This window comes from Salmo trutta, chromosome 19 (genome assembly GCF_901001165.1).
Source record: "Salmo trutta chromosome 19, fSalTru1.1, whole genome shotgun sequence".
Lineage (NCBI taxonomy): Eukaryota > Metazoa > Chordata > Actinopteri > Salmoniformes > Salmonidae > Salmo > Salmo trutta.
Genome location: NC_042975.1, coordinates 36,330,918 through 36,341,860, shown reverse-complemented (window position 1 = coordinate 36,341,860; position 10,943 = coordinate 36,330,918). Strand labels below are relative to the sequence as shown.

At 43.7% G+C, this 10,943-nt stretch overlaps 1 protein-coding gene across 2 annotated transcripts; it reads left to right on the top strand.

Moving 5' to 3' along the window:
* Positions 1-134: 134 nt before the first annotated feature.
* LOC115154479 (uncharacterized) lies at positions 135-9,875 on the top strand. Of its 2 annotated transcripts, XM_029700746.1 has the most exons (5): positions 135-210; positions 909-993; positions 6,475-6,644; positions 6,887-7,097; positions 7,267-9,875. In XM_029700746.1, the coding sequence occupies exons 2-5, from the start codon at positions 939-941 to the stop codon at positions 8,073-8,075; spliced, it is 1,245 nt and encodes a 414-aa protein (XP_029556606.1). In that variant the 5' UTR covers positions 135-210; positions 909-938; the 3' UTR covers positions 8,076-9,875. The 2 variants fall into 2 exon arrangements, with proteins under 2 accessions (XP_029556606.1, XP_029556605.1); XM_029700745.1 differs by lacking the exon at positions 135-210 and having other exon boundaries at positions 664-993.
* Positions 9,876-10,943: the final 1,068 nt, after the last annotated feature.

Below are 10,943 nucleotides of genomic sequence, written 5' to 3'. Positions count from 1 at the left end.
GGCGACAATAGTCTGTGTTAAATGCTCTACAGCAAAGCTTTCTCTACCCTTAACCTTGTTCTGAACACCTCCAAAACAAAGGTCACGTGGTTTGGTAAGAAGAATGCCCCTCCCCTTACAAGTTTGATTACTACCTCTGAGGGTTTTGAGATGAGTCGTGTATCTCCCATTGAAGCATGTTCCGCCTCTTGGGCTTTCATTTAATACTAGGTAGGTAGCACATTTAAAATCATTATCTATTGACATGATTTCCGATCATTATTATATCAGTATCTTTATTTAGTGGGTTGGAATGTAAATTACAGATTGAAGAGGATTTTCAGGTTTTAGTGTAATACATAGAAATGTCCACCAGGTGGCAGCAGTCGCTGGCTGCATAGTGTACCCAATACAGTGACAAAACTGCTTTAGTTGTTTTGAAAATAAACAATATGTTGTCCCAGAGACCTCATTAGGAACATTATACCTAAATGTTGTCCCAGCGTGGGAGATCGAACCTTTATATTGGTTCTGGCGCTTGGGACATAATACCTTTATATTCTCCCAGGGACATCAGAATCCTAACAAATGTGTGCATTTCTTTTGCATGCGCAACTTGATGGAAATGACCGGGAGAAAAAAACAGATTTAGCCTGCGGGTAAAAGTACTTTACACAGAGTTATGGTCGAACAGGTTTGACAAGACTGTACATCACCCACCCGCCCTCTAGACTGGCAAAGGCAAAATATGTGTGATGCTGCCTATTTATGACGCCGCCTACAGTCCTAGTGCGCACATCGCCTGTGGTTTCAGATTCCCGAGTCCATTGCGCTAAGATTCTTTATCAAAAACCTGTTGAGGTAATCCTTGCATGACCCTTAAAACTTTCAATTAGGAGGTTTCTAGTAACTGTTTGACATTTTGTCAGTCTTTAAGGCCTGAGCAAACTGCCAATCCGATGTATCGGACATGGCTACAGTTCCTCGCGCTTCTGGGTGGATTTGCAGTGCCAGGTGAGTTCGAAGTTACTTCCTTAATTTCTGTTTTCAGTCCAATTAGTCGCCATTTGGTGTTTTACATGATCACTTGGGCCTAGTATTATTCTGTCAAAACATTGATTCCAGCAACTGTAGGGCTCAAATGGCTACAGTTCAGGTGAACAGAGCCCCTATCTAATTTCCATCATAATGATAATGAGTAACCTACTCTTGATTCTGTATACTTTATCATTATAGAATAGCTTCGACATTGACATGTTTTTCAGGTGGACCAGGCCAAAGATCACGGATAATTATTAGAGTATTTTAAATAATCCCACAGCATCCCCTCTCGCACCCATCTACACTGAACAAAAATATAAATGCAACTAGAACATTTTGAAAGATTTTCCTGAGTTACAGTTCATATAAGGAAATCAGTCAATTGAAATCAATTCATTAGGCCCTAATCTATGGATTTCACATGACTGGGAATACAGATATGCATCTGTTGCTCACAGACACCATTAAAAAAAAGGTAGGGGCGTTGATCAGAAAAACAGTCAGTCTCTGATCACCATTTGCCTCATGCAGTGTGACACATCTCCTTCACATAGAGTTGAAAAGGCTGTTGATTGTGGCCTGTGGAATGTTGTCGCACTCCTCTTCAATGGCTGTGTGAAGTTGGCGGATATTGGCGAGAACTGGAGCACGCTGTCGTACACGTCGATCCAGAGCATCCCAAACATGCTCAATGGGTGACGTCTGGTGAGTATTCAGGCCATGGAAGAACTGGGACATTTTCAGCTTCTAGGAATTTTGTACAGATCCTTGCGACATGGGGCCGTGCATTATCATGCTGAAACATGAGGTAATGGCGACGGATGAATGGCACGACAATGGGCCTTAGGATCTCATCACGGTATCTCGGTGCATTCAAATTGCCATTGATAAAATGCAATTGTGTTCATTGTCTGTTGTTTATGCCTGCCCATACCATAACCCCACCGCCACCATGGGGCACTCTGTTCACAACGTTGACGTTCGCCCATACAACGCACGGTACCGTTAAAACCGGGACTCATCTATGAAGAACACACTCCTCCAGCATGCCAGTGGCCATCGAAGGTGAGCATTTGCCCCGTGAAGTCGGTTACGACGCCGAACTGCAGTCAGGTCAAGATCCTGGTGAGGACGACGAGCACGCAGATGAGCTTCCCTGAGACTGTTTCTGACAGTTTATGCAGAAATTCTTCAGTACTGCAAACCCACAGTTTCATCAGCTGTGGTGGACATTCCTGCAGTCAGCAAGCCAACTGCACGCTCCCTTAAAACTTGAGACATCTGTGGCATTGTATTGCGTGACAAAACTGCACATTTTAGAGTGGCCTTTTATTGTCCCCAGCACAAGGTGCACCTGTGTAATGAACATGCTGTTTAATCAGCTTCTTGATTAAACAGCATGGATTATCTTGGATTATCTTGGCAAAGGAGAATGCTCACTAACAGGGATGTAAACAAATTTGTGCACAAAATTTGAGAGAAACAAGCTTTTGTGCATAATATAAATATTATGGAAAATGTCTGGGATTTTTTATTTCAGCTCATGAAACATGGGACCAACACTTTACATGTTGTGTTTATATTTTTGTTCAGTGTATAAGAACTAATAATTCAGGTAGGGCCATCCCAGTTTCGTTCCTTGTAGCCCATTTCTGCAGTCAAATTACATAGTGGCCTCATGGGTGGAATGTTATTAATATTTTATTAATAACATTATTTCAAAAAACCCGCAGAAAATCCAGTGTTTCTATGTCAAAAAGTTCTGTTATATTTAGTTTTCTGTGATCCATATAAAGTGTAATATTGGGATACAAACTCAAAATTTTAATACATTTCAACTCTATATCTGGCATGGTACAGGTGTCTTATTTTTTAAGCCCATAACCATGTGTGTGAGGTGTACACTTTTGTTTCAAAGTGGATTTGTTTAAAACTACCAAGACATTCTGTGTGACCCTGATTTAGCCCACTGCAGTCAAAGGTTAAGAAACATTTTGCAACAGAATTGACGGAATGAATACACCCCTGATCACCCGCACACACAGTTCACTTTCATAGCAGCCATACAAACAGCAGCATCACATCTATGCGCTCTCCTCCTCGCACATTTTCCCTTCACTTGTGGAGTTCAGTGCACAACACAACAGCTGTCTGTGATCAGGCGAAAAAACCTCTCCAAGCCAAACCTTCATACCATAACTACTACACACAGCCTACATCGGTGTCACCATATTAGCTAACATCATATACATTACCAAAAGTATTTGGATACCTGCTCATCGAATATCTCATTCCAAAATCATGGGCATTAATATGGAGTTGGTCCCATCTTTGCTGCTATAACACTTTTCTGGGAAGGCTTTCCACTGGATGGAACATTGCTGTGGGGACTTCCATTCAGCCACAAGAGCATTAGTGAAGTCGGGCACTGATGTTGGGCTCGCAGTCTGTGTTCCAATTCATCCCAAAGGTGTTTGATGACGTTGAGGTCAGGGCTCTGTGCAGGCCAGTTAAGTTCTTCCATACCGATCTTGACAAACCATTTCTGTATGAACCTCGCTTTGTGCACGGGGGCATTGTCAAGCTGAAACAGGAAAGGGCCTTCCCAAACTGATGCCACAAAGTTGAAAGCAAAGAATCGTCTAGAATGTCATTGTATGCTGTAGCGTTAAGATTTCCCTTCACTGGGACTAGGGACCCAGCCCGAAGCATAAAAAACAGCCCCAGACCATTATTCCTCCTCCACCAAACTTTACAGTTGGCACTATGCATTGGGGCAGGTAGCGTTCTCCTGGCATCTGCCAAACCCAGATTCATCCGTCCGCCTGCTAGATGGTGAAGCGTGATTCATCACTCCAGAAAACGAGTTTCAACTGCTCCAGAGTCCAGTCCAATGGCGGCGAGCTTAACACCACTCCAGCCGAACCTTGGCATTGCGCATGGTGATCTTAGGCTTCAGCACTTGGCGTTCCCATTCTGTGAGCTTTTGTGGCCTACCACTTCGCGGCTGAGCCGTTGTTGCTCCTAGACTTTTCCACTTCACAATAACAGCACTTACAGTTCACCTGGCCAGCTCTAGCAGGGCAGAAATTTGACAAACTGACTTGTTGGAAAGGTGGCATCCAATGACGGTGCCAATTTCAAAAGTCACTGAAAGTCAGTAAGGCCATTCCACTGCCAATGTTTCTCTATGGAGAGTGCATGGCTGTGTGCTCAATTTTATATAGTGCAACTTTCACGTGTCCCCCCCACCCACCCCACATTCTGAAATAGCTTTCTTCCCCCCCAGTTTTATCATTGGAATGTGATACAAAACGAGGCAACGGTGTGCTTTAGGACCATGCGGACACCTCCGAGCAGTCGTGTAGGAGTGTTTATCCGACAGTTTGGAGTGTTTATCCGTCAGTATTAAAAATATATATATATATTATGTCCCCCCCACTTCTAAAACAAAAGGTGCGCCCCCTGCCTGTCAGTGTGGCTGAAATAGTCAAATCCACTAATTTGAAGGGGTGTCCACATACTTTTGTATACATAGTGTAGCTACTAGAACTAAAGCGTTAGTAAACCCACAATCCAATCCATGTGTAGAATCACGCAGTAGTGTACAGCTAGCAGTTTAGCAGCTACACCATCTGACAATAAATTGTTAAAATCAAAAGCTTGCCTTGGATTGGAAGAGTTGGCGTATTGGATAGCCTTAGCCAGCTAGCTAACATAAATATCATTCCTGTCTGTTAGAGTCAGGTCCTTGAGTAGGCTGCATTAGCTAGTATAAGTAAAACTGAAACTGGAGAAAAAAATCTAATTTCTCTCTGCTGCTTCTCCTTAATTTTTGAAGAAATGAATTTGTGCAACACTGTTCAACTATTGTCTTTCTCTCTCTTTGAGTCAACTACTCACCACCATAGCCACAGGGTCTTTATTACTCCTGTATAAGTGGACAAAAATAGTCATCAGCATCACAGGGACAAAAAATACTGTTATTGACACACTTGTTGAATTATGCAACAGGACGTAACAACAACAGTAATTTATGAGGCTGTCTAGACAGCGCAGGTGAGTACAGGTAGGCCTAGAGTGACAGAGCAAGGGTTTTGGTGGTTGCAGGCCTCTTCCTATTTATGTTAATGTTTCATATATGCAAATACACCTGTTGTATTTATGCAAATGAGGCATATAAAATTCTTTATTTTAACACAAAATATATTTTTTAAATACAGTACCTGATACAATTAGAACATGTATAGGCTATATCAGTGTATTCTAAGAAACAAATAGTTACATTTGATAATAAATTGAATAGGCTACCTGAATTCCCACCAAATCCCTGAATTCCATTAATTACTTGTCCGTGCCAATGGGTACAGATGGAAGATTGAATGTTTGCCAGAACAGCTTTATCAGAATCCTTTAATAGTTCCTGGCTGGTTCAGTCTCCCGTAGGTGGACCTCTGGACTGAACACCTACAATCATTAAACACACACACACACACACACACACACACACACACACACACACACACACACACACACACACACAATATAACACAGTGAGGGCCTGGCACAGCAGTGGAATGCAGGGTGAATCATTACAGGGCCATACCACCTGCTTTCTAGTTTTATTATTATTTTATTTTTTATTTATTTAACCTTTATTTAACTAGGCAAGTCATTTAAGAACAAATTCTTATTTACAATGACAGCCTACCCCAGCCAAACCTGGACGACACTGGGCCAGTTGTGCGCCGCCCCATGGGACTCCCAATCACAGCCGGATGTGATACAGCCTGGATATATAGTTTATTTGCTCTGTCAGTTTTCTTTGTGTTTGACCTAAGTGTGAATTAGAACTCTAGTTCAGCTTATTGTCGTGATTGGTCCACACTGGACTGCATAAAGTACTGTAGGAGAGGAGACACGCTTCAAGAGTTTGACTGTGTACAAAATGCATCATTTAAGGGAGGGAGGGTACACTTAGTGAGCTACATTACAGCTCCAGTGATTTGAGGAGTGTAGTCAGTGTACCAATTGGTTCTTGGAAGTCAAGGCCATGTTTACTGAAGATGTACTGTGTATACTGAAGCAAGTGAGCTAGGTTTAAACTGAAGATGTACTGTATAGTACTGTGTATACTGAAGCAAGTGAGCTAGGTTTAAACTGAAGATGTACTGTGTCTACTGAAGCAAGTGCGCTAGGTTTAAACTGAAGATATGTAAACAGACACTTTGTTTGAAAAACCACTATCAACCTTCTCATGGTCATATGCATCCTTGAAGCTGTGAAATAAAGATGTCTGTGTTTAATAGTGTGCTCTGAACGTTCTGTGGGGACTTTGATAAGGTGCTTGCTAATGCTGTTCCCAGGGTTATTTAAATGCATTTATTCAATATAGTGTATACTGCACTGTATATCTGTGCCCGCGTGTCTCATTGGGTCCATTCTTTGTGTCAGGTATGCTGCGAGTCGGTGGGATGGAGGTTTTTATGTCCAATGAGGTGGAGGCAGTGAACGGGACAGAAGTGAGACTGAAGTGCATCTTTAAGTCCAAACACCCCGTGTCCCTCTCCTCTGTGACTGTCTCCTGGAACTTCCGTCCCTTGGGCCAGGGAGCCGAGGAGTCGGTGGGTGACCTTTCCACACTGGAAGCCGGACTAACAGTAGACATGCAGCGAATGTGTCTGAATTAGGGGAAGACTGGGTTAGACATGGGAACACACCTTTGTAGTACAGGTTCTTAAATGAGTGAAATCAAAATCTAGTGAGTCTATTGAGTCATCACTTTAGGTTTCTTGAACCACTGTGAATGTGTGTCATGTTTATTCATGTATGTATTCTTTGAAACGTGTGTGTGTGTGTGTGTCAGGTGTTTTACTACCAGGAGACAGCATACCCCCCTACAGAGGGGCGGTTTAAGGGCCATGCGGTGTGGTCGGGGGACATCCTGAGACAGGACGCCTCCATCAGCCTCCAGGACGTTCCCTTCACCTTCAACGGTACCTACACCTGCCAGGTTCGCAACCTGCCCGATGTCCACGGCATCAACGGAGAGGTCACCCTCAGGGTCGTCCACAAAGGTCAGTCAGTCAGTCAGTCAGCCTGACAATTCATGTAAGTTCACAAATAACTACTCTATGATAAAATGTACTATATAAGTCTACCAGACACTTGTAAAGGGTTATTGAGGAATGCCAGTCAGTGCTAATGTATTGCTGTGTTTGTGTTGTGTTGTGCTGCTCCCTCCAGTCTCCGTCTCTGAGATAGGCATGCTGGCTGTAGCCATCGGGGCAGCCATCGCCATAGTCCTGGTGGTGCTCTGCGTCTTTGTGGTGTTCAAGTACCGCAAACTCAACCGCCACGCCAACACAGACCTAGAGCTGCAGGGGTGGGAACTGCAGGAGAGAGAGTTAAATGCCAGGGTCCTAGAGGAGAGCGAGCTAAATGCCACGATCCTAGAGGAGAGCAAGCTAAATGCCATGGTCCTAGAGGAGAGCGAGCTAAATGCCATGGTCCTAGAGGAGAGCGAGCTAAATGCCACGGTCCTAGAGGAGAGCGAGCTAAATGCCACGGTCCTAGAGGAGAGCAAGCTAAATGACACGGTCCTAGAGGAGAGCAAGCTAAATGCCACGGTCCTAGAGAAGAGCAAGCTAAATGACACGGTCCTAGAGGAGAGCAAGCTAAATGCCACGGTCCTAGAGGAGAGCAAGCTAAATGCCACGGTCCTAGAGAAGAGCAAGCTAAATGCCATGGTCCTAGAGGAGAGCAAGCTAAATGCCACGGTCCTAGAGGAGAGCAAGCTAAATGCCACGGTCCTAGAGGAGAGCGAGCTAAATGCCATGGTCCTAGAGGAGAGCAAGCTAAATGCCACGGTCCTAGAGGAGAGCAAGCTAAATGCCACGGTCCTAGAGAAGAGCAAGCTAAATGCCACGGTCCTAGAGGAGAGCAAGCTAAATGCCACGGTCCTAGAGAAGAGCAAGCTAAATGCCACGGTCCTAGAGGAGAGCAAGCTAAATGCCAGGGAGAAGAAGGAGTGGAAGGACCTTACAGTGTGTTGAGGGGTCTAGGGGGGTCCAGGGTTCAGGGGCAAATCCCCTCCCTCCCTACCTCTGCTGGTGTGGGTGAGGTGTCCTGTTTGGATGGACTGGTCTCTGACTAGAGGGGCTGGCCAGCCCAGGTCCACTCTGTTTGGGAGGACTGATGAATTTCTGGGGGGGTCCTGCTTTCTTCTACCCTCCGCTCATATGAGTCGCCATTCAGATTCAACTTGCTACTGTAGTTGAACTTAACCCAGTATTAGTGATCCCTTTACATTCCACCACTTTTTCAGGCCCCATTTAATGTTTTTTAACAAACAGCTATGTTATTGTATTTTAACTATGTTGTATTATGACTACTAGTAGTCTATTTGAGTCAATTATTTTACTGAGTAATAGTCCAAGAGATACCAGTATGTTGGAGGAATTTTCTTTACCAAAATTGTTGTTCTTTGGAACTTTTTCACTTACATCAACTCACACTGGGACTGCTGGCCCAGCTGCCTGGCCTGGCCTGGCCTGGCCTAGCCTGGTATGTCTATCTGTCTGGACTTCTCTGCATTAACTCTTGTTAGATATGCCTGAATTGGCACCAGCTGCAGTCTCTTGATGTGGTGGCATCCAACTCAACTAGCAGACTAGTTCAGCAACTCTTTGCTCCAGTATGCATCTTCTTCTTCATCACATTTGGAATGGTAGCCATTTGTTCGAAATTCGTTTACATAATTATTTTACCACTTGAATAATCAACTTTCCTCTACAGTTGAGCTAATGGCTCATATGGACATAATTCCAAAATGAATGTTTTTGACAGCAAATTTGTGAGTGTGTTTTGTGGTTATGGTCAAGGTCCCATGGTGAGTTAAGTCAGTGAAACACTTTTGTTAAACCTGTGGTATCTGGGGGTTGCTAAGGTAATTGCAAGGGCTGGTGGAAGCCCTGTATCTGGCGGTGGCTAATGTTAATGCCAAGGGCATCGGGCAGTAAGGCTTTTGGAAGCTTTCCTGGGCCAGGAGTTTTCAGTGACTATCTGCCATTTAGTTTTTCTGGCCAACGCTCTCCTGCTTCCTGCAAAAATGACAACTTAAATGACTGCCTATTACTTCTGGATATAAAAGGAACTGTGATGCATCTTTGAATGTAGAAGAAGAACCCCACCATTCCATGAGGAAGCCTGTTTTCCATGAAGAAGCCTGTTTTCCATGGGTTCTGTCATTTTTGTGAACTGATGTTGCCACCATGTGTCCATTATAGGAAGCAGCTCCATCTTTCTCACTCTGTCCACACTGAGGATCATGGGTGTTGTGGTCTCAAAGGTTTCTCCCTCTCTCTTATTCTGCCTCTCCTGTTGTATTACAAAGCTGCCCATGAGCCAAATGACCAGAGGAATCTATCCAAGACACTGCCAACGCCCCAGCCTGCCGCTCACTCCTACAGGGTACACGAGTATGACTTTCCGTTTAGGAGAAACATGAAGATGTCACTGACCCAATCATGAGGACATCGCCAGTCCATTCAGGAGACTACAAGGTGCTGGTTCTGTTCACCTGCTTGTGCAGTTATCCAACCTGATGTGTTATGTCCCATCTGATCAGTACCTGCCGCCAGCCCCATAACCCTCCCATGGGACTGGAAACAGCATTCTCCTGATAAAGAATTCCATGAATGATTTCCATGAATGATTCTATTGATTTATTTCATGAATGCGTTTGTAAAGATCAAAACTGTATATTTTATCACACGTTTTATAAGGTTGAGAGATTTATTTTATTGTGTGTTTTTCAATAAAGGAATGCTTGTTTTGATGGTTTTAACTCTAAAGATGGCTTTCATGACATAAGATATAGGTTGTAAATCTGCCTTACCTATAAGACTAGAAAGGTTTTATAGCAAGATAGATACAGTACAGAAATGGAGGCATGAAAGAGACGAAGCAGAGAGGTGGCTGCCTGTCATTGGCTGCCTATCCCAATGGCAGGGTCCTATCATTGGCTGCCTATCACAATGGCAGGGTCCTATCATTGGCTGCCTGTCACAATGGCAGGGTCCTATCATTGGACCAGTTTTGTGAAAGAGGGTGCCACATTGTTCCATGTTGCGTTCCATTTAAAACACTTCACCAGAAATATAATCTTTACTGTTTACTGTGCACATTAATATATACGCTTTCAAGTGTGTAGCCTTCCTGCTGTAGAGATAGCCACACCAACACGTCCGGGGCCAGGCTGGGTAGTGCCTGTGTGAGCAGGCAGGTGTTGTGTGTTTTAAAGCAGAGTTTCCCAAACTCGGTCCTAGAGCTCCTCCTGGGTGCATGTTTTGGTTTTTGCCCTAGCACTACACAGCTGATTCAAATAGTCAAAGCTTGATGATGAGTTGGTTATTGGAATCAGCTGTGTAGCTCTGAGGGGAGCCCAGGACCGAGTTTGGAAAACCCTAGTTTAGAGTGTGTTGGACTAGCCCAGTGACATGTGAGGACCTGCCACTGGATGTGTATTTTACAGGGCTTTGTTGGGCTGAAATAAAAGCTGCCTCTGTGATCATCTAACTAAGGATGATAGATTGTTCAGACAGATACACTGGGGGAGGAACAGAAGACTATTCACACAACTCAAATACCGGGATTCACCTTTACATACAGTACACACCCAGAAAGAGTATGCACATTATACACAATTATACACCATAAACACATTACATAATTATACACATTAAACACATATTACATAATTATACACATTATACACAATTATATACACATTATACACATCATACAGAAAGACATGGAGATATTTTATGCGTCTCGACTGGATATAGATTTTAAAGATACAGTATCATTTGTTGGATTTACTGTGAAATATGTCTTCCCTGATATTGTGAGTTACAGTTTGT

Coding starts and splice junctions, on each gene's coding strand:
- LOC115154479 (XM_029700746.1), top strand. CDS start 939: ATGTATCGGACATGGCTACAGTTCCTCGCGCTTCTGGGTGGATTTGCA. Junction 994..6,474: donor GGGTGGATTTGCAGTGCCAG/GTGAGTTCGAAG, acceptor TCTTTGTGTCAG/GTATGCTGCGAGTCGGTGGG. Junction 7,098..7,266: donor CCTCAGGGTCGTCCACAAAG/GTCAGTCAGTCA, acceptor TGCTCCCTCCAG/TCTCCGTCTCTGAGATAGGC.